The sequence below is a fragment of the Leptosomus discolor genome, chromosome 5, assembly GCF_034619465.1.
Source record: "Leptosomus discolor isolate bLepDis1 chromosome 5, bLepDis1.hap2, whole genome shotgun sequence".
Lineage (NCBI taxonomy): Eukaryota > Metazoa > Chordata > Aves > Leptosomiformes > Leptosomidae > Leptosomus > Leptosomus discolor.
Genome location: NC_141395.1, coordinates 67,820,046 through 67,848,033, shown reverse-complemented (window position 1 = coordinate 67,848,033; position 27,988 = coordinate 67,820,046). Strand labels below are relative to the sequence as shown.

The 27,988-nt window shown below is 44.1% G+C and overlaps 1 protein-coding gene across 1 annotated transcript in view; it reads right to left on the bottom strand.

Moving 5' to 3' along the window:
- Positions 1-26,435, bottom strand: part of DEPTOR (DEP domain containing MTOR interacting protein) — a 75,439-nt gene extending 49,004 nt beyond the window's left edge. Inside the window, exon 1 of the mRNA XM_086465515.1 lies at positions 26,350-26,435. Within this exon, the coding sequence (XP_086321641.1) occupies positions 26,350-26,435 (86 nt within the window). The remainder of the gene's footprint in view (positions 1-26,349) is intronic.
- Positions 26,436-27,988: the final 1,553 nt, after the last annotated feature.

Below are 27,988 nucleotides of genomic sequence, written 5' to 3'. Positions count from 1 at the left end.
GGCTCTTATCACAATCAGAAATATTGCCATTCATTTCCAAGTGGCCAGGATCCTACCTTGTAAACACTCTCACTGACTTCAAAGAAGTTCTGAGCAATGCTATCATAACTGGGGGGGGTGGGTGGGGTACAACTATCTCTATTTTCTAGAGAGGGAGGTAACACAGAAGGCCATTAACATGAGCCTCCAGAAGCACAGAGCAGGAGTCCAACAATTTTCCTCTCAATACGATTCCAGTATGAAATTATTTCTCTTTAGAATCAAAGAAAGAGAAAATATTTGGCTGAAATCAGTGAAGGAAATATTATTAGGGCATTAGAAAAGGCTTACGTAGGCCTCTGCCTAAAAATAGTAGCAAAGCAATGTTTTTGGTTCGCAGCATTTAGCCTTGAACTACACTGGAATGGCTAATCTGTGATATGAATTCCAAACCAGCCTTGCAAACATCATAAGAAAATGAAGACTTTTATATTAAAAATACTGATAAATCAGATTAGTCTTCTGGAAAGAAGTGCTGGTAAATATCCTATGCATTGTGAAACTCTCTGAGCTAAAACACCTTTGCTTAAAGCATATTTTCCAGATGTGCTCTAACAGCTGTTGCCATACTTAGAAAGAAAAGCCTACACAGTTTTAATTATAGGACATGCAATACTAGTATGTCTGATGGAGTTTTACATTTAAAATATATTCCAGGTTCTGTTAATGTTCATCCAGTCTTATGTCTCACAATAATCTACAAGAACAAAACTAGGGAAAGAGCGTATAGTACATATGCAGATGGCTTGACCCAGGTTTCAGTCATCAGTGTAAGTCTAAATGGAGGGAGTTCATCTGCTACAAGTGGGAAAGACACTTCTGTGAAATTCTTTGTCCAAACATTGTGAAGGAGTGTACCAGGGCTGGTCTGGCGTTCCACAAACAAGCCAGTAGCCAAGAGCCCCAGAAATGAGTATTTATGTCTTAAATTCTGACTGAAGGCTTTCCTGCAGTTGGTGGGCTTATAAATATTTCAAGTTCCCTGTCATTTCAAAAGACGTGGGTTCCCACTGCAACCTTTTTCCTCACTCAGAGCATTTATAGGGTCTCTCTGTATAGCTTTTTGCCTATATTCACAAAACCCATAGAAATTTCATTACATTAATTATCTCCACCCACTTGCTAAAGCAGATCCAAATTTGCTGAGAGGTTGCAAAATCATTAAGTCAAACAGAGCTTGACCACACAAGCCTCAAATTCATCCACAATTTCCAAATGGAAGTGGGAACTTTTTCTGCAGTCTATAGCAATTGTATCTATATTGAATTATGTCCAGGTTCATCTATTTGGAATAAAGAACAGAAAGGGAATTCAGATTTTCTCCCTGGTGGTGTGCGCTGTTCTATCTGTCAGGGCTCCCTCACCTCTACAAACCTGCTAAAACCCAAACTGTATGGAGGAGACATAGCTCAATAAATTGAAATTGTACGTAGTGTAAACTACAAATACAAAAGCCTCAGGTAAAAGTTATTGAGCATATAATGCAGTATGCAAACCAAGTTTAGGCAGGAATTCTAAAAATGTGTCCATGTTCAGAAACACTTAGCAGGAGCCAAATCAAATGGAATAAAAAGGAAAAAAATGTAGTGGTGAATGCAATTATACACGGGAACCAACACTCAAGTGAAGTGGTAAATTCTTTATCCCTTGGCACTGGGAAACAAGCTTCTCACCAAAAGACCTTGATGTTTTCCCTTTAAGTAAAGTTAAACACTTTTTTTCAACTAGTCTGCATGATGACTGGGGAAGACCTAACTTGACACTAGTCACATTTCTCTTGCTAGAAGTTTTTCTCAAGAGCTGCTTAGGAGAACTAGCTTACTGACAAACCCTGATGAGTTTGAGGGGAGAAGGGGGAGAAGAGAGAAGGTGAACAAGGGGTGACAGGGAGACACCTTGATTCAACAAGCCTTTGAAAAGTTGCCCCTCTTCCCACAATTTAATAGCCTCACACTAGAAAACAATCTTGTGTACACCAGTACATCATCCATATGTAATTACGTACATTATTCAAGATTACCTGCCAGATTTTGCACTTGGGGCCACAGTCTCCACTCCCTGCAGAAAACAACGTGAAAACTAAAGTGTTTGAGCAATTGCCTCTGAACTGTAACAGGCATATGCAACCCTTCAACTTTTACAAATTGATAACCACGGCTCTCATTCATGCTTACAACAAATAAGGACAGTCTGTATTTCCAAGCATGCGTGCCAGAACAGTTTTCTTGGGGGCTTGTCTAAACAGGAGTTGCTGCTAATTAACATGTAGGGACTCTTGCTCCAAATAGAAGTGCCTTCCTCCTGTGTGCATGAAACGGGCTAAGCCGGAACACACTGCTCCTGCTTTGCAGTAAACGTGTTCAGAGTCAATCAGGAACAATGTTATTTGTTGAGAGGCCATTAGGCAGCTTGCCAACTGTCAGAAAAGTCACGATAATGGAAAATCAAAATCTTTGCCTAGAAACAAAGAATTAGGCGCTAACTTGGGAAGAAATTGCTCCCGCAGCTACATGAAACTTGCATTTTGTTTTCCACAAGGGAAATTAATGCATTTTGAAGTTTCTTGCATCTTTGTCTGAACCAATGGGTAAGGATTTTGCAAAGGCAGTGCCTGCACAAGAGTCTAGCTTCCTTTTTAGAGCCCAGAAAAGTCCAGCCCGCTGGCTGAAGACAGTAATGATGTCACTAACTGGACCATGGTCCAAATATCTCACCGAGCTATTTCCCTCTATTAAAACTAATAGTTTGTGCTTGGCTAACATAGATCTTGCAGAGAACCATCCAGTCTTGATTTCTACGCATGAAAAGACAAAAAGCCTTCTGCTCTTCTTGGTAATTTTCTGAATAATTCATCTACCATTCCCTAGCACATCCTATATAGTCCCTATGTCTATCCTAGCAAGGCTCAGGTTAAACGTGCAGGGAACAGGTTGGTTCCTGACACTCAATAGACAACATGGTATGAAGACTTTCATACTGTGATCCACTCAATCACCTCTTTTAGCCTTCCTGAAGCAATCATATACACACATACATATGAATATATCATAGAATCATAGATCACGGGATAGTTTGGGTTGGAAGGGACCTTTAAAGGTCATCTATCCAACCCCCCTGCAGTGATCAGGGATATCTTCAACTAGACCAGGTTGCTCAGAGCCCTGTCCAACCTGACCCTAAATGTTTCCAGGGATGGGGAATCTACCACCTCTCTGGGCAACCTGTTCCAGTGTTTCACCACCTGCATCATAAAAAATTTCTTCCTTATTTCTAGTCTAAATCTACCTTCTTTTAGTTTAAAACCATTACCCCTTGTCCTATCGCAACAGGCCCTGCTAAAAAGTTTGTCCCCATCTTTCCTGTAGGCCCCCCTAAGTACTGTAAGGCCACTATAAGGTTCCCTTAGAGCCTTCTCGTCTCCACACTGAACAACCCTGACTATCTCAGCCTGTCCTCATAGGGGAGGTGCTTCAGCCCCCTGATCCTTTTTGTGGCCCTTCTCCAGACCCACTCCAACAGGTCCAACAGGTCCAAGAGCTGGACATAGCACTGCAGGTGGGGTCTCACCAGAGCAGAGTAGAGGGGGAGAATCACCTCCCTTGACCTGCTGGCCACACTTCTTTTGATGCAGCCCAGGAAGAACGATACAGTTGGCCTTCCAGGCTGTGAGTGCACATTGTCAGCTCACATACAGCTTTTCATCCACCAATACCCCCAAGTCCTTCTCCACAGGGCTGCTCTCAACCCCTTCATCCCCGCACTTGCTGGGTTGCCCCAACCCAGGTGCAGGACCTTGCACTTGGCCTTGTTGAACATGGGCTCACTTCTCAAGGTTGTCCAGGTCCCTCTGGATGGCATCCAGTCCCTCAGGCATGTGAACCGCACCACTCAGCTTGGTGTTGTCTGCAAACTTGCTGAGGGTGCACTCAATCCCACTGTCTAAGTCATTGATGAAGATATTAAACAGTACAGGTCCCAGTACAGACCCCTGAGGGACACCACTCGTCATTGATCTCTGTCTGGACATCAAACTGTTGACCACTACCCTCTGGATATGACCATCCAACCAATTCCTCATCTAACAAACAGTCCACCCATCAAATGCATATCTCTCCAACTTAAGAGAGAAGGATGTTTCAGGGGACCATGTCAAGGGCCTTACAGAAGTCCACATAGACGACATCTGTAGCTCTTCCCTTGTCCACTGATGTAGTCACTCCATCATCAAAGGCCACTAAGTTGGTCAGGCAAGACTCGCCCCTGGTGAAGCCAAGCCTTGTATATATATAGATATGTGTGCATACTTATTTGTATATATAAATACATATGTACAAATAAATCATATATATATTATATATTATATTTGTATATATCGTATATAATTATATACATTATGTATCATACATATGACATATATATATCTCTCTCATCTATATCACAGAATATGTCATTATAGAACGACTTTTCTTTTAATGGAAGAACAAAATGCCAGCGAAGAGACCAAAATGGAGATTCTTAGCAGAATTTACTAATTACTGAACAATATACACTGGCGTTGTAATTAGTCATAGCACGAAGCATGTCCTGCCACAGAGTGTTCAACCACTGCTGATGAGTTCCAGCATGCTCACAGGTTACTGCTCAGTTACACCTCACTTTAGCATATACTCTTGGTTTCAGCAACCATCCTAGCTTGAGCACTGCCAGTCAGCAAGCACCGAACTACTAAAGCTTTACCACCTTAATGTAAACTCTGAAAAAACCCCGTATTAGATCCCTTGAAAATTAACAGTGATATGGAGATATGGTTTAGGGGTGTACTTGGTAGAGCAGGGTTGATGGTTGGTCTCGATGATCTCAAAGGTCTTTTCCAACCTGAATGATTCTATGACTCTATGATTCTATGCAGAGGGGAAAAGCATTGCAGGTTGTTTCTGCTATCTTCAAATTCATGCACAAGTTTTGAACTTCTATCAGAGAAGGATTTACTTATTTCCAAGTAAAGCAAGCCACTACGTCCTTTGTGACAAAAATACCTGGAGAGAAAAAAATAACTTGTCAAAGATGAGGACAATTCATGGTGGCTAAAGAGCACAGGTTTTCCACACCTGTTCTCAAAGGATATCACAGGTGCTCCACTGGCAGGTAGAATTGCCCCTTTCTGTTGGAAACGGAACAGTTTTGCACCCTCACAGAGGTCACAAAGTTTGGCTGTTTTCTGAACGTAAGCGTATGACCTGTCTACAGCACAGTAGACAGGCATCTTACTAAAAGATGGCATTTTCCAAAGTGACTTAGAAACACAATTCCCACTGAAAGTTAAAACTCACAGTTCAGCTGCAGGCCAAATTAATTACAAAATAAGTGAGCATATGGCAGCATTTATGTATATATACACACTCAGGAAAATACAGAACTACATGAAATGTCCTTTACACTGAATTTTTGCCTTTGCACTGTCAGCAAAAAAAAAAAAAAAAATAGGTCAGTGACGATATAAACTTTGTACACAGAGGCGATCATGAAGGTACTCCGCAAATGTGATGCGTACTGCTGGGACAAGCATTTCCAGCCGGGCTTGCCAAGTCTCATCTGAAGTGTCAGCGGTTCGCTGCTGCCTGTTCCTCTTTCTATTTATGCTTCAGCTCTGCGATCACTTAGTTCTGTTACTTGATATTCACAGGAGCTAAAATACCCTTTAACACATGGGGTCGTACTGGAAATAGGATGAAGATATTTCTGTGTTGGTAGCTGTGGCAGAGAAGGAATTCTACCATCTGAAATAGGGGTAGAGAGGGTGTCTTCAAAGCAGCTCCTGATATCAGTTCTCATCACTGTGTTTATCTCCGCTTTTTTGCCCAGAGCTATGTAGTCAATGTGAGGAGATGCCAGAACACAGAGCCAGATAGAGAGATTTCAGATAAATCACCTCTTAGTGCACTGCAGAGGAAATCCTAAAGCTTCCACAGAAGTGATGGTTCACCAGTGCCCCTGTGGCTTTATATAAAACATTGTGGCTGCCTCTCTTATGAAGTCTTTTTTTATAAATTCAAAACGTAATAAGGTCACTGAGCCTGCCACTGAGCGTGCACAGGGACATCCCCAATGCTCATAACTCCTAACACCGGCAGGGGTCAAATCAAGCTCAGGGAACAGACACAGGCATGGCTCAGGGTCTAGGATGAAAACAAAATGACGTCCCTTGGAGACACTCTTTCAGCCCACAATTTCAGGCCAGAAATTCAGACCCACAGCCTCCCTTGTGAGTACTCTAGACTGCAGAGGAAATTAGATCTGCGTGTTTGTATCGATCTGTCATTAGAGACCACTTTCAAACCCAAAGTTTGGATTTTTAAACCTCAAAGGTGTGTAATCTGAGCCTGTATCTGGTCTTCATTTAAAACAACACAGCATAACATTGTTGATCTGGTAAAACAGTGAATGTAAATAGGATCTTTAGATAACTTTTATATCAATTTTTGGAATGTTTATGTTGGCATTTTTCTGGGGGTTTACCCTGTAAGGGAAAGGAACATGTTCAGTGGACTGATGACTTCCCTCCACTTTTCTCTTCAAGCTGTGATATACTCACATGTGAGGGTAATCTAACAGTCCCACCAAATCAGAATAATATTTGTTCACCTCTCTTTTTCCAGAAGCAGGAAAATTCAGTGTGTTGCAAGGTTACAGATCTAAGGACACTTTCTCCTCATGTCCACAGGAAGCTGTGAAGTGGCTAATCTCACTGCCTGCCAAGGCATTTCACTTTCATTTCACTTTTAATCAAAACATGTACAAACATGAATAATTCTTTCAACTGCCTGTGTACTTGAACCTTGAGAGCTTCCGTCTCGCTAGAAAGCATAAAACCAGGTTTTACAAAGATGAAAACACAAAATGCAGGACAGTTACTATTTTACCTGTCCCTAGTCATAAGGAAAGTGGAAGTCTGCCTGTCTCACTCCAGCTGCTTGCTTTCTTGGCTAAAGCTGTCAGAACTCAGGAACTCACAGTTCTCCTCCTCTGTAAGGAAGTCAAATACAATTGTGCTCTTCACTCATGTATGGATGAGCTGGGGCGCACACAAGGGATGAATGCATGCAGGTCAAGGTCTATGTGATACTACTATGCAGATCCCCAAAAGAACTGATGTACTTTTCACTGAAGAACAATCACCTTTGCTTATGTCCATCAACTAGGTTTTATTCACATTATTTTTCTGCATCTCAATTGCAAGGACATTCTTAAGCTTACTAAATTAATAAGTACTGTGGGGACTAACTATCTTCAGGATGCCTTCCCAAACCTAAACTGAAGACTTCGACCATAAACCACCAAAATTTCAAAGTGCAGACCAGAAACCACAGGACAACTATTGTTATAGACATCCTTTGACTGGATTAACACAGTAGCCAAAAGCCCACCAACTCTCGAGGACTTATGCTGAAAATCAATAAAGGGAGTATTTTATGGATAGAAAACTGAGGAAGGAGCAGTGTAGGTCTCATGGGAGGCCAGTGAAAACCAATGAAGGTTTGTGTCAGACAATGCAGACCTGTTATCTCAGTAACATGGCTGGGAGAGGTGAATGTTCCTTTGAAATGCTAAATGGGCTAAATGGGGCAAACATGGGGCAAACAGCCCGAGCCCTTCTGCTACAGCTATTCCTGCTAGCACTGCCACTGGGAACTAGGAGGGACAGGCCGGGAACTGGGGAAAAGGATGCTGGACTACAGGTCTATGTCACTGGAATCAACAGGGGCTGCGGCAAGGTCACAAGGGGCTGCACATACCAGAAAGCCATGCTGTGTGACAACCACCCTCTTGCATGCACGTTGCAAGGGGGTAGGGGAGCCAAGAAAAGCTACAGGCTGAGTTCCCTTATGCACCAGGGCTGACATCTCTCTTACACTTACCCTCAAGGAAAAGCTGAGCATGACCTTGGTATGCTCTTGCAGTGCATGCAGCAAGTCTCAGACCTCCTGAGAAACAAGGAAGTCTTTCCACCCACCCATCTTCCAGTGCATCTGGGGAAGAGCAGATCCGTAACACCCAGAAAGCATCACAGTACTAAACGGGTTTGCACTGCAAGCAGTAAAAGGTGTTGTCATCTGCCAGGGGTAACTCAAAAATCCATGCGAGAACTGAAATTAGCCAAGTGCCTTATCTCATGTGCAGCTTTGATATTTCTCCTACCCTGTCAATAAGTGACAAATAGTTTTGCTGAGGCATTTTATGGCTTTGGGTAACCCCTGATCTCAAAGTCCTTCTAGGCATGGCTGCTCTCAGCCTGAGCACTGCAGACCTGCAGGAGATCTCCCTGATATTTTACACTCCTCAGAGGGGCACCAACTGTTTGCACTCCTTTCAGGGGTTTGTGGCAACCCTGCTGAAAGCAAGAAAATAAATTTCTGCCTTCATCATTAATAATAACGTCATACTGCAGCAGTATCTCCATTCCTTTTAGCAACTGTTTTCCATCCCTACACAAAAGTCTTAACCAATCACTGTGCTGTGTAATTATGAGCATCATTAAGCACAAACAGGCAGTATCTGACAGGTAATAAAATGAGTAATAAAGTACTCAGTGCTACTTATTATTGTTAACAAACCAAATTTTATACTGGGGCTATGACTCAAGGCTTTTTACTCACTTCCTACAAATACATAAGTGCATCTAAAAATGAGTATAGGTGCAATATTCTTTCAATATACAGCATGTTTTATTGAAACCATCACACTTTGGTTATCTCCTCCTATACTAGATTAATAACTTCCTTTTTTTCATCATTTGTGTAACTGTGTTACTGGGCTTTATTTTTATTTTGAATGAAGCTGTGAAAGCAGTAAGTGAAAAAATACTGACCAGAAAAGGCACTCTGTATTGAATTTCTTTAAATAAAAAAAATAATCTTACCATATTTTGGCACTGACTTATGCTTTTTTTACCTCCTACAACTGGCAATATCACAATGTGCGGGTTGTTAGACTGACAGAAGATATGCTTCACAGGAGTTCATTCCACTGTCTTCCAGAAGTCTGTTCCAGCGGCAGACCACTAAAGTATAAAATAAAACTGGAACTGATGCAAATTTTTAAACAGTGAAAGTAATGATCCATTTGACTGGATCACCTAGAGGTGATTAAACTGTTAGTGGATGACCTTCACAGTGCAAAACCAGAAATGGCGGAACAGGTAAGACTATAAAATGCAAGGTTGTGCACTAAAACCAAAATGCTCTGCTGAAAACTGAGAACTCGGAGGCTGAAAACAACAGAGAGTAAGAAACAGCTGAATATGCAGTAGCTAAATTTTCACTGACTACAGGCTATCAACAGGCTGAGACCATACAAAAACCAAAGGCAATCTTAGGTTGTACTAACTGAGATGATTCCTGAAATGACGGGAAATGCAGTTGTTCCTGTCATTGTATATGATACTACAGGACATCATCTATATATCGTGTATAACCTCATTCGAGAACAGTGAGCTCAAAGAGATGCAACGAAGCAGCGCTATGCTGCTATCAGAAATGATGAGCCAGAGAGGAAAAGGTACTGGCTTGGAAGTCTAGGCTTATCTAAACAAAACATGAGAGGAACAGCATTGTTGTCTATAATCTTTTGTGTGAGTTAAAAGCAGAGCACAAGAAAAGATATTTAAGTCATGCTGAGTGATCCTAAGGTAAAAATTAAGACAAAGGTTTAGAGCAAAATTTTCTAATTGTTACTTGAGGCAAGAACTTACTTAACTTTCAGAGGACTGTAATAAACACACCAAAGGATCACGCGTTACAGTATTCTGCAGAAGCCCTTCCAGTCCTATGTTTGATAATTACATGGCTTACACTGATTTCTGTGAACAACCTTGGCAATACTACAGGGAGGAAGAATATCAGAGGCTGGCCTTTGAATGCACTATACCAGGACTCACAGCCTCTCTAAAGTCCTGTTTCATGTCAGCTGCAAAAAAGAAAAGTCCAAGTACTGTCTATATTAAGACATTTGCTGTTTATATTAAGGCTTTTAGTAAAAGTGGGTATGCAGATATACAGACATTCTTCATGTGCTTGCCAAGGCACAGGAGCTGTAAGTATGAGGAGAGATGTCCATATTTGTGAGCAAGCTTCCTTGCTTTTGCAACAGGGTATTACTTGTTTTTCATTTTCACTGTGCAAGCATACAACAGTCCTTACGAGGCCGATTGGAAGGACAGGTATTTAACTGGCCTGTCACTATTGTACAGTCAACACCAAACTAGTGGCATGTTTTCTTCCAACATCTGAGAGAAATCAGCGACCTTTGTGACACTTTGTGTCAAAAAATGGCTGGGGAACTGCTGTGAGGAAACCCCATCAGTGGGCCAGCAGGATGCACAGACGCCAAGCAGCTGGTCTGCATCCTTGCTAAATCAAAGCATAGAAGCCAGGACGAGCTGCAATGGCAGAGGATCCATCTGTCAGCTCCATGGCCCAACTCTGCATTTTACCTTTGGATGAAGCCTCTACATGTCTGTACTGTCGCCTTTCGTGCCGCCGCATGCAACACCCACTCATCCCTCTGAGACCCAAATCATTAGGTTTGCAGGAACCCCCAGCCCCTCATCTCAGACCTTGTGAAGCTACCATGAAGAACCTGACTACATAGCCATAGTCACCCTCGTCTTTTCAAGCCTGGAATTTGTCTAATTTTATATAGTGGCATATGATTTTTTAAAAAAAATATTACTGAAATACTATAGAGTATGTAATTATTAAAGTAAATAAATCAAAATAGGGTAGAAGCCTAAATAGTCTCATGTTACAGCCTTTTTCAGTTCCCTTAAGTTGTCATGTTTGCTTCAGAAAAACATTGCTTAAAGTGTAAAATATAAGCCAGTATGACCTTCACAGCCAGCTGGAGGCAACAAATCAGTGTAATTCTAATTAACATTCTGCTCATTTATATACATTTTTCTTAAAGAGAAACCTGTAACATCCAATAAGGTTTCACTGCGAGTGCCAAATGAAAAAGAGGAAATGAATCACCACCTATTGAGAAAAAATGAAAAATGTCTCAGAAAGCTATTGATTGCACCAAACTACACTGAACGAATTCCAAACACATCTATGCCAAATGGAAACAATGATTTTACTTAACAATTCTGCAACATAACACTACTGTATTCATTTTTAAACACAGAAACGATTGCTCTGTGACACAAATGTTTTAATGATAAAGAGCCATCCTATGCTTTACATCTCTTTCTTTATCTAGGTCATACAAATATGTAATGTGAAGAATTATGGTATACGAATTTAAGGGCATTACTTAATGGCATGAAGTTACTGCTTAAATCCTGGCAGGCTAATGAAGGACTTTAGCATTAAGGAAAGTATATTCATAAAAATCCTAGTTAAAGACTAATTCTATTTAAAGGATTTTACGATTGCAAAAATCTAGTCTGGAAATGGTTTCTTTTGATGAGCTCAGCATTTTTCTACATCTGATATATGATATGAACAGATACACAGCTGCTGCATAACCACTCGTTATGAATAGTACCCTCTGTCAGGATGCTATCAAGGATCTTGTCTTGTTTGATTAGGCCTTGTTAAATGTTCACAAGTAGATGAGCTTTGAAAAGATAAATATTACAGAAGTGTTCTTCCTCTGCTCTTAAGATTAAATAGGAACTTTCCTTTAAAATAACAAATAAATCAACAAGAACCCCAGAAAAGTTCTGCTGCTCTACCAAACAGCTTGTCCCCATTGCTGCGCTACGCGTTTGCCATTTCTCATTCTAGGCAAAATTCTCTCTCCACATATGCAGAAAGCTCAGTGAACAGGTATTTATGTGCTCTGACAATAAATTCAAACCATGACTTCTTACTACTTTAATAACTCAGAACATGCACCCTGATACTTATTCACCAAGTAACGGCATTAGCTTTACATATAGTGTCAGCCTCAGTTGAACGCTGGTAGACTTTGATTACAACAATATGGTTACATTTACAACATGCTCCAAACTCTGGGTCAGGCCTGAACTTGAATCCAAAACACATGTTGCACAGACAGTTAGGGATAGGCTTTAGATGGGCAACAGGACAAGAGAAGGTGAAAGGTTAGGGCCTGCACTGTGCCTTCACTCACCTATCATCGCTGTAAATGGTCCGGTACTGTGTGTTAATCCTAAATCCAATTCATTTGCTCAAGATGGCATCACCTGTCCTGAAGAAAGGCAGGATTCGTAGGAGCCTCGGTATGGTTGCTCCTCAGATGGTGTCAACAACCACAGCTGGGCAGATGGACCACGGGCACCGTGGGCGCCGTAGCTACCCAGACACGCGGAGGCACGCTAAAGAGCATGCCAAGGTTTAGTCCACTACTCACCCTGGCTATCAAAGTGCAATACAAACAGTGCCAACTGGGTCTTGAACATGACTACAATGAGCTTTCTGAATGCTGAACTATACAACATTTCAGTCCATACATAGGTAGGCTGTGCATAAATGAACTGCTGACACTGCAAAAGGTCTGTGGCCACTGAACACATTAAATCATTGATCAAGTGGCTGACAGCTTTCTATGCTTTTTTCCACAGGTCTATCATTTTCTAAGGTGGAATATTGGTATTTCACACGAAAAGATGCACTGTGTACAGTCTTCAGCCTGTGAGTAAAACGTCACAATTTCCAGTCCACTGGAACTTTTCCTTAGCCACTCTTCTCTTCATGTCTATTGTGTTTCTCCTGAACAGTTTGAGCAATCCTTTTTCCTTCCTCCTTTGCCCCAGTAATGTATTTCCCCAGAGTACCGTTGTTACTGGCCTCATATGAACTCAATGTTCCATATTCATCAGAAAAGAAATCAGCACAGAATACAAACATATTTCATGTGAAATTATGTAGGATACACTGTTTCAGCTGGCATTGATTTACAGATTTAACCAAAAAAACTCATATGAAGTTCTTAGTATATTAGTTTGGAGCAGCTCTAGCCCCTCTGTAGTCAAACAAAGTGGATGCAAGCAATTATCTTTCAACCACCATTGTTTGATTCATTGCAGTAGGCCCAAAGTATAGCACTTGAAAAAAAACCCACTTTACAGAAACGTAAAATGATTGGATTTTCCCCATTGGGAAATATTTTTAAAGGACATAGGCCTTGCAGCACTGTGATAAAGCACAACAGCATACAGAGAAAGCAACAAATCTCATTGCTTTGTGCCTGTTGAAAGAAATATTATTATTTTTGAAAAGTTAATGTTTGGGCACTTGCCTGATTTAATCATGTCTTTGATCACATCTGTAAAGGCACGGGAATATATCTCATTACCTTCCAAACGGATTATCAGATGACACATGCCCCTCCAAGGGAACAAAGTGTTAACAGTTAGAACATCATCTTCCCTCAACACAGGAGAGAAAATCCACTTTCCACAAGAAAAGTTGGTGCTGTGGGACTACATAAAACCAGGAATTTATGCGCACAAATAAATGCCCAAACTGGGCCCTCTGTGCGCAGTGTGAGAGGATCTGAAAGCGCTCGATGCATTTGTTGTATTGCAGCGCAGGCAGTGAGAACGGAGGAGCAGGTGGTTTACCCTGAGATTCCCGTTCCTCTTGTAACGCCAGCACGACACAGCCAGCAGGATTTCTGGCACTAATGTGACCTACTGGCCTTCCAGCATGTGTTACTCCGTACATTGTCCCCAATCTTTTCTCTATTCTCATCCTTCAAGGACTGATACAAAACCAGTATATGCTAAGTATGTGCACTTTGGTTTCTGTCCCCCAAGTTCTTAGGAAATGGATCTACAGAAAACCTCACAGACACCTTGAAAAGCTCTTTTGGTGGCAGGAAGAGTTAAGATGTTGGCATCTCATGAATCTCACATGATCTGGGGTAAAATCCTGGCCTGACAAGACAGTGCGGTCAAGGCAATCAGGTTCTCACCTTCACATCTTCACAAAAACCTCAGCTGAAACAGAGATTTAAAAAATTATTGGGCATTCATTTGGAAATGGATATACTTCTCATCCTTAAATTTGCTTGAAAAGCTGGACAATGTGAAAGGAGTGGTACTGTTAACCATTGTACAAACTAACCCAACTGATTTTACAGTGAAATAGGTTACGACATATTCTCACAAGCCTCCCACCAGTGCAACTGAGTAGATAATAATCTCTGATTACCAGCCAGTAACAAAATGCTGAAACCAGCCACCACAGCTTAAAGAAGACACCACACTATGCCTTCATGAAAGAGAGAGTAATTCAGCTTGGAACAGACCTCTGGAGGTCATCTGGTCCAACCTATACTGAAAGCACATCCAGTTAGTACAAGCTGCTCAGAGTCATGTCCAGGCAAGATTTTAATATCTCCAAACTTCTCTGAGCCCCTATTCCAATTTTTTACTTACACTCATGATGAATAATTCTTTCCAAATATCCAATTAGAAATTCCCTTGCAAATTTTGCCTACTGCCTCTTGTCCTATCCCTGCGCACCTTTGAGAAGACTCTCTCCCTGTTTTCCTACACCTTCTCATCTAAATAGTTGCAGCCAGCAGCAAGATACCCCTATACCCCTGAACTTTCTATTTTCTAGGCTGAACAGTCCCAGCCATCAGCATCTCCTCGTACATCATGTGCTCCAGCCCACCCCCATGCTGAGAGCCAGCCCTCCTTGGGGCTTGCTCCACTGCGTCAACACATTTCTTCTACAAAGACACCTTTTTGCTGTCTATTTTAGATAACTGAATAATTTTGCATAAATTGAGGTTGAGATAACAAGCTTTTAATAAACCTTGTTTTATTTCTTTTGTTCAGTGAACCTACTTTCAACACCTTGTCTAATTAGACAAGCAGCAGTATAATACCAATGGCTCCTACTATGGAGCCATTTTTCTCATCACAGAGACCTATTTATCAATTTAACTTCATCTCTTTCTACCATTTCCCAAAATACCTGAAAGGTCTGCATTTGTCCAAACGTTGTTAGTTTTGAAAATACTTTAAGTGTTCAGAAGCCTTTAAGCTTCTCGCCCCAAATAATCCTCAAAATGGTATTTGTACACTCTCTTTTTGGATTTGTACATGATAATACTACTTTTACCTTCCTCACATCACAATCTCCCTCTGCTTGCACTGACCAAGCAGCAAAATGGCAGTTTAAACTAGGAGCTACTCTTTCTATGTCTTACTAAAAATAGCTAGAGGAAAGTATAAGTTAATTACGTCCTGAGCATCAGGAAGCAATTAACAGCTTTCTATTATATCACCCTGATTTCTAAGCTATACAATTACATGCTACTGCAGAAAAGGATGTGTGATTATCAAGGGAAAAATCTTTTCTGCAAAAGATGAAAGGAAATTGTTCCACCGCTGATAATCAGCACTATAAATAATGCTTAGCTAATACCTTTTCAGAAATCATTTCCATTATTTGCAGTCCTAACTTTGAGTGACGTGTTGGTCATGTGTTGTCAGATTCTGCTCCCAGAGAGGATGAGCGTAAGTGCTGGACTCTGATTCCACAGACAAGCACTCACACCCTCAGCTTCCTGTGAATATTGTGCAATACTCATTGGAATTAAATTAAAAATCATTGTTTTTATGAACCATATTGTAATTATTATCTTGCATTTTGTTTGCCTCTTAAATCAGAGCTGAGAATGGCCCTTAGTGTGAGAAGCAAGGAAACAAACCCACATAAACCTCCACAACTCCAAAGTCAAAGGCCACCATGCTAGATGGCAGCTGTGTTACTGGGGGTGGGACAATCTTCCCAAACCGGGTGATTATATAAGAACCATAAAGGATAAATACGACAGTGTTAGTGCTGCTTACCAGCAGAACTTTGGTCTCTGCAGATTCCTCATGCAATGCACCTCCAGAGAGCTATACCTCTCCCCCAGGAAGTTCAAGTTCTGTGCCAAGTTTTCCTTCCCTATTATCTTACACCTCAAGGCTTCTTCTATGCACTGTCCTTGACAAGTATCGTCTTGTCTGGAGCTGGAATGCTCTTGGAAAGATAGTTTCTACAGCTCTTGATCTCAGTAATGTTGCCCATCTCCCCGATTCCTTGCACTTCCATCTCCTCTCCTGTCACATCATACACAGTATTACTTTCAAGCTCCCACCTTTGCTATCACCATCTCTCAGGTGTTTTTGGCTTTTGCTCCGAATGGCCATTTAGTTCCAGTTCTGCCATCTGGTTTTAAATCTTCAAGCGAGCATTTTTGTGCTTGCTGCCTTAATATACAGGAGGCACCCTCACCCAAACAGCCACAGAGCTGGCTGGACATAGTCCCCCAAATCCTGTACATGCATTGCTAGGATGTCTACCAAAAACTTGACATCTAAACAGAGGCTGGGCATGGGAAGAATGGATGAAAGGGGTGAGAAGGGGCTCCTGCACTGGCACAGCTGTACTTTAACATCAAGATTTGACTCCATGAGAAGTCAATCTCACTGCAGGGTCCCCCAGCAAAAGAGGGGTCTGTGGACGTACTCACCCCCTGACCCCAGGCCAGCGGACCTTTTCCCTTTCACTGTCACTGGTGCTAGTTTAACACGAGGGTAACCTGGCAGAGCTCCCCAGACTGCTCACCATGGGGTCAGACATGCACCAATGCAGGTGTGCCAGGCCCAGTAGCAGAAGCCCTGGTCCAGGGCAGTCGGGCTGCCCTTTTCTGCAGCAGCAGCTAGACACATCGGTTCAATGCCGCTGTAAAACCCACAGCATGATCTACAGTCCCCTGGTTCTCGGCAGAAACCAGAAAACTCTCATCTGCCTGCAAAGCCTTGTGACACAGCTGTGGTAGCCCGTGTAATCACCCACACAATGGCAAGAAAATGGAGAAGTATGGCATTGTTATGTGAAAACCAGCTTCTATATTTGCTCTGAATTAGCGAGCCCAATCAGGCACATTTTTTAATTATCCATAAATGCACCTTTGAGATCTGAATGTATTTGCTGGATTGAGGCACTGTTAAGAAGCAAACTATGAAGACTGTAAAATTACAGGGCTGATAATTAAGGTACGGGGTTGCATTCTGAAGCAGTGCTGGCCCATTGCTAGCACTGTGATGTGCTGGTCACAGAAATTACATAGTACAAATTTCAAAACATGTGAAAAGTCAATACTTGTCTCTATTCATGCACAACACCCTGACACGAGTGCAAAAGTAAGGGTAAAACCTTGACAGAGAAATAATCTAGGCAAATCACAAACATAGTTTCTGTTCCTATCCAGTAACATGTGCATTAGGCATTTAAACTCAACGTGATTTTTATAGTCTGTCTTCTACTGGAGTCTGAAATTTTTTTATGGGAATCCAGCAAGCGTTTGACTCACCTTGAGTTTAGGCAAATTAAGCACTGAGGAGGTGGTCAAGCAGACCCAGCAGTGGCTGCCGCCACCATTCCCCCTCTCCATCCTTGACCATGTGTTTCTGCTGGCTCCCTCATTCCAGTGCTGGCACTGGTCTGACCTCATGCTGAGCCTGTTTAGAAAGGGTTTTTTTTTTTTTATTTGGCTTCAGCTGCTTTAGTCCCCTGAACTTCTGATCCCAGACAAACGCCACTGAGCAGTGCAACGGAAGCGATAAGAGAGGGGCAGCAGCAGCCTGCAGCAAGATCTGCTGTATCAGAAAACCACAGCCTTGAACTGTAGGTCAGTGACATGGGGTAAGCCAGCACCCGTTTCTCCCCCCACACTTCTTCAAAGAAAGCTTTTACGTGGTCATGCGGTAAACCAGTTTGTAAAACTGTCCAAACTGAAATACCAGCCATCCAAAAGCCCCTGCTGATCACTTCCCCAGTGCGGCTCACCATATGGTGATGGTCCAGAGACACTTAAGCCAGCCCAAAGGAGGGGAAGCATAGAGGAGGAAACCAGGAGGCAGAAACACCTATGTCGGTGTGGTTACAAGAAAGAGAGGACCACTGCTTTCAGCGGCAGTACTAGCTCAACATTTTAGCCATCCAAACTATTAGCCCTTTTCCACCTCTTCAGCTCCGGGCATACCTGGATCCCTGTATAGCTGTACCATGACAAACAGCCCAGCTGAGAACAGAGAAATAGATGTAACAGCAGACCTGATGATGATCACTGCCTGAGGAGGCTCCTTTGGCTTCACGGGTTTCTGTAAAGCCTGGGTGAGCCTGTGACACAGTCTGTGGGTTATCTTTTCCCTTTATCCATGCTTCCATGCAACTCGATGCTTCAGAGTTTTCAAAAAACATAGGAGCAAGATTGCACATTATTTTACTTCCACTCCTGCTATATAGCACTCTACTGGCAGTGCAGGTTTAAATAATTTATTTAACTCTGAGATCAGTTAAATATTTTATTTTTCTTTAACTCTGAGATCAGTTTTATTCTTTCTGCTGCAAGGAACAAAAGCACATTCATAATACAGTAACTTCTCCTTCAGGTCACAGGAAAAACGTGGGATTCGAGGGAAAGGTCAAATCTCAAACCAGTTAAAAAAAAAAATAAAAAATGAAAAGTCATGACTGTTGCTGATATTTATTAAATTGATTAAAAATCCCTTCTCAGCTTTTCTGCTAGCTACTGGAGGACGAAAACTGCCTTTGTAAATCTGTCGCTCCATTCTATTACAATTCCAATAGTTTTAGTTGAACCAGTGTAACTAAGGATCCTGATGCTCTGTGTCCTGGTTTGGCTGGGACAGAATCCCAGCCCAGCCATGCTGGGCAGGCTGTGGGCAGCCCTGAGTCAGCCAGGGCAGCTGACCTGAGTTAGCGACAGGGGTAGCCCGTCCCATAGTGCCATGGTCATTATAAAGGGGGAAGGTTGGCTGAGGGAGGGAGCTCCTGTGGTTTGTGCCCTGTTGGGGTTCCTCCTGCTCCTGAGGACTGCTGTGTATTCACTTGGCTGAGTATAACTCTGTAGACCTTTGTTGGTATTAGTGATATTTCATTAAATCTGTTTTTACTTCAACCCATGCGTCTGCTCTCCTTCTCCTGATTTCCCCTTCGTGGCTGGTGAGGGGTCAGCGGGTGGTAGAGCAACTGTCAGCTCAGCTCTGGTTATGGCCTAAGTGTAGACGCTCTGTTCAAACAGGTTTAAGCTGTATTTAATTCCAGTGGTTTATACATTAAAATTGTTTAAAATATATGGTTTATATGTCCTGCTCTTGCTTTAAAAAAAAACCAACAAAACACCAAACCCCAACAACCTATGTCTACTGCGTGAAGTGCATCCTTCACTCAATGAACACCAGTGGTTCTGCTGAGACCTGAAGCTTTGCAATTTCTGTCTTTATTAACCTTTAGAGCCTCAATGCAGTTTTTCTTCAGGGAGCAGATACACAAACCAAACCTGCTTAGCTCTTGCTTCTTACCCAGCCTTTCATTCCCTTTGCCGGCTCTTCATCAGTTTAACCCCTTCCCACAAAAGTTTGAAGAGATGACTGTATTCAACTCTGGCCTTGAACACAGGAAAAAAAGTATCTTTCAGTTTGCAAAAGGACTTGCACAAGCCTGTTCTGCCAGGAAGAAAGAGGCAAAAGAGTTAACATAACTGCAATGTAAGGGTTATAAAAATAAAAAGCAGGTTAAGAGGCAAGAAAAGTAGAAGGGCTCAGAGCCTCAGGAGCGAACTCTGTTTCTCAGAGCAGACCCTAAGCCAAGCCAAGAGCTACCATCCAAGCCAGCACTCGTTGCCTGGACACCTAGTGATGGGGATGGAGAAGGCCATGTCAGAAGCATAGCTGGAGTGCAGAAAGGCTAACATTTGCTACTGTGACAATATCCTTCCCTTTCTTATTTTTTTACATCACAGCACTAAAATTCTTTTACACTTCAAAAAGTACTGGGGTCTAGAGATATAAGAAATAATTCAATTAAAATGGGATGTACTAATTCCTCCCTAGTCCTTGCCCATTTATCCAATAGTGAAAGCTGTTTGACCTCCCTCCTGGCTTCAGTCTGGTCTCTCACTCTGCGTATGTGACTTTGGAGGGAGTAAAAGAGCAGATGCTTTCCTGAACACGGTACCCAGAGCTCCCCACCCATCCGGGCACACGCAGTATCACCTCTGCATCTCCATGCTTAGGAGGTATTTTCCTCTATGCTTTTGGGATGCCACTCTTGGGCTTAGTGTCTGACCTCCCAAACCAGAAATCCCAATCCCAACAGAGTCCCACCTTGGTTGCCCAAGTTTGGCGGCTTCACACAGATCCTCTCTTGACAGTCAGAGCCCACTGCTGCTGCACGAAACCGCTACCAACTGCGGCCAAGATTAGTGTTGCAAGGGCTTTATTTTTCTTCAGAGCACATGGTTCCTGCCCCTGCCAGGACTTGGCAAATAGCTCAAATTCCTAGGCGCTACTGCCACACAGATAGTAAATAATGACAAGTGATAGGAGGACTTCTCTGTCATGGTGCCAGCCGATGGCCGCTGCCCCCACAGGAGCAGGAACTGTGTAGCAAATGAAGAGCTGCATTGCTTTTGGCACACAGTTCTGCCTTCCCTGCATGAGCATCAACATCAAAACAGTTTCCTTCACCTCTTCATGGGCAGCTCCTCTAATGTAAAATAAATAAAAAATATTCTTGCACATGCTACATATCCAGGATCTTTTGCTTGCCTGCTGATCTCTGCTAACCTGAGACAAAAGTTAAAGATTGACTCCATCTGGAATGGAATACATAACATATACAGCACAAACCACTTGTACGGCATCCGCCTTCTTGTGTACATAGCAAAAGAGCGATCGCTATTTGCACATGCCTTGTTAACTACTTGATCTGTACGTTGTGCTTGAGGAAACCTGCTGACGGGAACAACTGAATTATTAAAAGGTATAGCTTAAAGAAAAGAACTGACCAAACAAGAAGCTTTATGTCCTGACTTCTAGAAATATTGAATAGCCACAAATTTTACTGAAGGATATGAGAAATTGAGATTCCTGGCCCAGGAATCACATACACATGCACACACATATACATAGGTACCCATGCATGCATGCTTATATACACATATTGGGCTTTATGTCATTAAAATTAGCACAAACGGGCAAGATTGAAACAAATGACAAAGTTCATCAGGTATAAAAGATTCTAGAAAAAATGAACATATAAATTTGAGAAACATATGTTTTATATAAAATTAAAATAATGTATAGTGATTAAAATATATAATTGAAAGTGGCGTGATAGGGTAGTGTTAGCAGGAAACTTCTTGATTTCAGATCACTTCATTTTGCAGCTCTACCAACCTCCACTTTGAAACTTTTTCTTTCAGTGTATTACTCTGTTGGAACCTCACAGAGAAGCTTGCCAATTTTGTGGTTGCTTGATTTTGGAAAACAAATTAATGAAAGTGAAATTATTTGGACAGAGAGTTCTGGAGCACTCTGTCCCACAGAGATCTGACAATACAATCTCCTGTGTCCTATCCACACTGAAGAAGTCAGCACGCGAGCCTTCTCAAGTGAGAGAATTGAAAACTATTTTTTTCAGGTTTAGTTTTGAGCACAATCAGTAGCTCTGGGCTAAGGGAAACGCAACCACTAGCGGAGAACTAAGGAGGTTGCAAGAACAAGGTGCAGGGGGTAGAAAAACACATCATCCCTTTAGGTGGATAGTCTTAGGCAGATTACAAAACTTAGTGAATTCTGTCTCTAAAAATGGCACATATGTTTGTTTAATATCTGAAAATCAGCCAGGACCTGACTTGAGAGGAAGTGACCTCTAGACAATTCTATACCTTAAATCCTTACGTTCCTTTTAGTGTATAAGCTTACACAGTTGTAGTAGCACATCGCTAGAGTGTTAATATTCTTTCAAACACAGTGATAGCATTTAATAAATTATGTAACTACTTGGTTAATATATTTCTATATCATAGCAATACATTAACACTAGGGCTCATTTGATCACATTCCTCTAGAAACTGTTACTGTGATGTGCCCTGGGTTCTTTGCACCTTAGAGTGCCAATGAACTTTTGAACCCTACCATCATGAAAAAGGTGGACTATTTATTGCTCAGAATAAGAAAAAGATTTATGGACCTGTAGGTGCTATCATCCTTCCGAAGTTAATGACTCCGAAAGTTATGCAGTCCAATATGTTCAGAAGTTCTCTTAAAGTGATAATCTTCCTGAACTGAGACCTTTGGAAGACCAGTGAAAACTGGTTTTGACTTGTCTTGCAGCTTCAAAATGTATAGTTGTTTACCATGTAAAACCTCTTTCGTAAGATGAAACTCACATACAAATTCTGATAAAAAGGCAAATTTCTGTTGAACCATATCTTGCATTTTGTCTCTTCCAAAAGGAAGAAAAATCTCTAAGAAACATGCTTCATATTTCCCTAAGTAGAAAGAAAGAAGATGCTGAACTGTAAGAACTATTCTATCAAAATCACTGGCTCATCTAAGAAGTTTCCTAATTATTTACTCAACTATTTAACGGAAGTGTGAATCAGGAAAGGTGTTGCTTCTTGTAAAGGCTGGTGATAAAGAGGTATCCAAAAGTCTGTAGAGACATTAAATACCATTCAATATCAAAAAAAAAAAAAAGTATCGTTTTAAACATTATTACACCTACTACAGAGAACTGTACCATAAATACAATAGCAGTTTCCGTTTTTGGTTGTATTTTTTTTTTTTTAAAGGTGCTCTCTTAATATTGCTATTTGGTCAACTGAAGCCTGAAGACACCCTGAATAACTGGGCACATTGTCTGCAATAAATGAGGGACTCTTGGAAGATACACCAGATTTCGGTGACAATCTGGCACCAAGAAGCAATTAGCAGACAAAGAAGATCTCAGAGACCCCTGATTTGTAAGAGAGGCAGCCAGCATGCATATCAAAACGTGCCCATTGAAACTGCTTTTGGTTGCCAGAGGTAAGACCAGCTCTAACTAAGTTAATGCTCAATCGCAGACAGCGATACTTTAATCCTTCTGCCAAACAATGCTGAAACGGGCACAACCTGTTGCCTTTAACCAGGAGGGAAACGAGCTTGGAATTGCTCTGCTTCCAATAAAATTCTTATCGACCTCGGTAGTGCCGTTATTCATCCCCATTCCGACAACTACCCAAAGCATGAAGGCTGTGATGCCTTGCTTCAGGCACACCCAGCAAGACCAAGGAAGCTCAGGGACATTCGCTTCCCCAGGGCTGCCCCCAGGCTGGTGTTTGCAGGCAGGGACATAGCAGGGTGGGTGCTTTGAAAGGCTCTCCCGTTCCTGAGGAAGCTGAAGGCCTTGTGATCCTCTCAAGCACAGCTCGCAGTTTCTTTAGGAGACAGGTCCATACTCATCACTTGGAACTTATGGAGCCTTTTAAGGGCAGCTCTGTTGCAGACATCCTCAAAAGAGCGAACTCACCACCGAACTGCTACAGGGTCTCTGAAACTGCAGCAGAACAGAGGGAAGAGCTGGGGTTTTGGGTGGTTGGAGCTGTCAGGCAGCCAGAGCCCCAGCAGCTTGTGCTTGCAGGGCCGTTGGTGCCTGCAGAGCCCACAGCCGGATCACGCCCATCCCAGCTCTCGCCTTGCTCTTCCTAGTCTCCTGCACAGCAGAGAGAAGCTGACAAAGCATCTGTCCTGAAGTGCCACACTGCTGAAATATCCAGCTTTGTTTCATGGCCGTCAGCCTGATAATTTAAAGGCTTGCCAAGAGCCAAACTTCACAAGTCCTCACTTCAAAAAATATGTTTCTATTAACCAAAAGTAAGAGCAAGGTATTTGCTCAGACAGCTACTGGGTAAAGAGGCAAAGGACACTACTGGATGTAAAAAATTACCATGTCAGCTAAAATATAGTTCAAGGTCCTGTTTCTTTTTCCATAAATTACCCCACACCAGGACCAGCATTTAGATAGTGGCCTCATCTCCCACAAAGTGCTCACGACCGAAGCTGGTGGGTGCAAGCCCAGAGCCAGCGAGTGCCAGCAGCCAGCTCCCCGCGTGCCAGCTGATATAGCCCACATCGGGAGAGGGGCTCCTGACCTTGCAAAGGAGGAACACAGATCAGAAGTGACCAAGGGACAGTAACAAGAAGAAAAAAACTCTTTGGCCTGCTCCTCTCCCTCCCCTAGCCTGCTTGCCCTTGCCTGGGGAGGGGAAGGGGGCACAGGGCTTCTATCCCCACTGCCGGCAGCGCCGGTGTGCAAAGCCAGGCTTGCCAAGGTGCTGCTCAGACGACTTCAGCCCTCGCCGCATGAAGAGATCCCTGCCAGGGAGGGACAGATGTGCAACAAACAGGCCACAGGAACAGGGGCTATGAGGCAACGCGTGAGGCTGGGGCAGGACAGGCAATAGTAACTTTGTAAGGAATTTAAATCAAGCAGCTCTCATAAGTACTTGAGTTTAGACGTGCTGTTTGGTCTAGTACAAGAGTGCTTTAAATACCTACATTTGGTTGGTTTTGTGTAAGCAACACCATGGTCACAGTTTCATTTTACACTTTTACTCCTAAGTTACATGTTCATCTTGCAGTATGCAACACTCGCTCATATGCACTTTCACCCAAATACACATCACCTGCCTGGCTGCACCACTCCGGCTGGGGCTTATCTTGCATTTGTAAGCATCACTAAGAATAGAATACAGTATGTTTCCTTGAGTGCCTGTGTGTGCTGGTATTCTATCATCTGTTTGCCTGCCCCAAAGGCTGCCGAGATAGCTCGTCATTGATCCCAAAACCTCTCCACATTTTCATTTAGCCTTAATAATTGTACACTTATCTCGGGCATGAAAAGGGAAACTTTAAATGCAGGGTTAGCTAAAACTTGTCTACCAGTCAGTTTTCTATCACATATTTTGCAGCTTTTGTTGTCTGGAAGACTGAAGAAAACTAACCCTTTGCATAGAGTACCCCAACAGAGAAAGAGAACAAAGCTAACAAAAAATTGGGGGAACCATTTCACAAGATGGTTCCAGCTGACCCAGCAGCTTTTTGCTGCCAGTCGGTGAGCTGACTAGGAGCTGATCCTAGGAGCCAAATCGGTTGAAGTTTTCCCAGTCTTCTCCTTAGGGTAAGATTGCAAAGCTTTTGCTTTTACATTTGACCATGAGCTATACAGAAAGATTAATGTGATCTTAACAGAGATTTTGTATTAGCCTTGAATCTTCTAGTGAGATAAAAACTTCCAGTGAGATAAAACAGCAGGATTCTTATCAGGCACCTGGATGAACAACCCTGCACTAAGTCCACCATGCAGAGCCCATGTGCTGGTGCACTCTGTCACCCTAGGTTTCACTTCAGGCTACTCCGAAGAGGAATCTTAAGCCTGGAGCAGATGCTGGTGTGCATTGGAGCCAGACCACTAAAGCAACATTTACTCCCCAAACACAGGTATCGCTGGCGTGCATCACAAGGTGTCAATGGTCCTTACCATGTGGATGCAACCAGTAACAATGTAATGAGGGCATCTCCCAAATCAAGCAACATTTCTATCATTCTGCAGTGTTTGTTTGGCATTTGAGCAAAAAGTTCAAGGAAAAGTCAAGCAAAAACTACCAGGAAAATATTTCTACGATCTCCTTCTAGTTACACGTATAACACATAATAACAATAGGATTTTTCTTCCTGAATCATAAGACGTTCCATCAACAAACCAAAAGCCTTAACATTTCCTTTTCTCCTCCGTAGTGTATGGGTACAGATGGCACACTAAATATATCAAAGGAATTACTGAGTCAGGCATTTTTGTTAAAGGTTTCCGTGCTGCACACAGCTCCAGTCACACAGCACTGTTAATTACTGCTGGCACTGACAGTAGGGATCCCCTTCCATCTGCTGGGACCAGCTGATCCAAACTAAAAACAAGCCCTTCGAAGGGGGAGCACCTCTGCAGGGGCACTGCCCGGCGCCGCCGCGGGGTCTGTGCAGGAGCGGCTCCCCGCACCCTGCTCGTTTCTCGCTGGAGCGCTGAAACACTTTATTGCTCCTGGTTCTCGCTTGGGGTTTTGGGGTTTTTAACCTTTAAAGATGCAACTCTCCTTCTGCATCGCCCGATCCCTTTCGGGATCCAACAGCCTTGCCCCCGACGCCTCCCATCCCACGCAGGGCAGCAAAGGTGCCCGGGTCAGAAGCCCCCCGAGGTGGTGACTTACCTCCCCGGGCTCGCTGCCACCTCCCCTTCTCGTCCTCGCTGCGGACCGGGGGCCGGAGCCTGGGGACGCGCTGGAAGCGGGGCAGGTGCTCCGCCGCAGGGAGAGCCCCAGGGGACAGATCGTCGCCCTCCGCCCCGCAGACCCCCCTCCCGCCTGCGGCGGGGGCTGCCGCTGACCCCCGGGTACGTGTCCCCGGCAAAGCGGGGGGAAGGCACCGCTTACCGGAGCTGCTCGCCGGTGAGCAGGACCTCGGCCATGTGCTCCAGCTCCGCCGCTTTCTGCTGCATGCTGCTCATGCCCTCCTCCATCGCCGCCGGCCTGCGGGCACAGCACCGCCGGGTGAGGGGGCGCCGGGGACCCGCCGCCCGCGCCCCGCTGCTCCCGCTGGCAGCTCCGAGGGGACCCTCCCGCCCGGCCCCGGCGGCTGCGGAGCTTGTGGCCGGGGGGGAGCGGGGGGAGCGGCTGCCTCCCCCCGCCGCTTCGGCTCACCTGAGCGGGGCAGGTCACTTTTCCCCTCGGCAAGCTCGGATCCCCCCCCCACCCCCCACCCCCCCGCTCCGCTTCCCGTGTTATTGTGTCACAGGCAGGCGGGGAAACGCGCGGCCGCAGCCGCCGCCGCCGCCGCAGCCAGCCTTGCCGGGAGAGCAGCGTCCCCCCCCGGCTGTCACACGGCAGGGTCGGCGCTGCCTGCCCCCCCCCCACGGGAAGGGGCCGGCTCCCCGCCGGGGGCTGCGAGCCAAGCGCCTGCCGCCGCCTCGGCCCCCCGCCGCCCCGCTGCGGCGAGGGCAGCTCCGCCGCCGGCCCCGGGGCGGTGGGGGGGGGGGGGGGGGGGGGGCGGCAGGCGGCCGCGCACGGAGGGGCGCAGCGCTGCCCTCCCCTCCCGTCACTGCCGGCCCGCGGGGCAGAGCCCCCCGCCGCCCCGGTGCGGGGCTGGAAGGCGGCGATGGGCGCCCGGGAGAGGCCGGGCCGGCGGCGCGGGCGGGCGCTGGGCCGGCGGCGGCGCCGGGGGTGCTGGTGCCGCTGCCTCGGCAGCGATCGTTAGCGGCGCGGCGCCGGGGCAGAGGGAGCTGTCGGTCCGGATTTTCACCGTCAAAAACCGCTGCCGCGCTCCCACCGTCCTGGTTGCTGCTCGCCTGCTGCCCAGGGGTTGTCTCCAGCCGTCGGTCCCTTGCCCACCTCACCTCTTTGTCTCCAGGCGACAGCGATGCAGGATTCCTGAGAGGACGGAGGAGCGTTTCGCTCAGCATTTAGTCTTGCCAGTGGGAAGTAATGTGCGAGGTCATGAGCACTGTTTTTCAACATTTTTGATGGGAAAAAAAACCCCAGCCTTTTTGAAAAAAAAAAAAAAAGTCCAGGAAGCACCTTCTGCAGTGCTCCAACCATGGTTTTCATTTACATTGCAGTTAAAATATACCTTGATTGCCCACTCATTGCCTTTACTTCTGCTTGCACATACCCTGCGTGCCTAGAAATTGCATATGGTTAAGTGTTTGCAATATTGTCATTGATTCAAGACCAAGACCATAGTTTCAGGACCAAGAGAAGAACTAAGAGGGAATCAAATGAACCCAGTAGTAACCAGGCTGCAGACAATGGGAAGAAGGTGATTCTCTGTACAGCCCATAGTAGACTGGTGGTATTTACTACCGAAGCAGGCTCTGGATGTAAAAGAGTGGAGTTGAAGTCAAGGAAGAAATGGACAAGTATTTGGAAAAGAAATCTACAGACAGCGGCCACATCCAGCTCAGGAACTCCTTTGTTCTAAAAAAAAATGCACTTGCAGGACATTTCATATATGCTTTCTCTGCTGTTCCCGAAGCACCTGTTTATAGCCACGGAGGTGAGTACTGGACTAGATGGA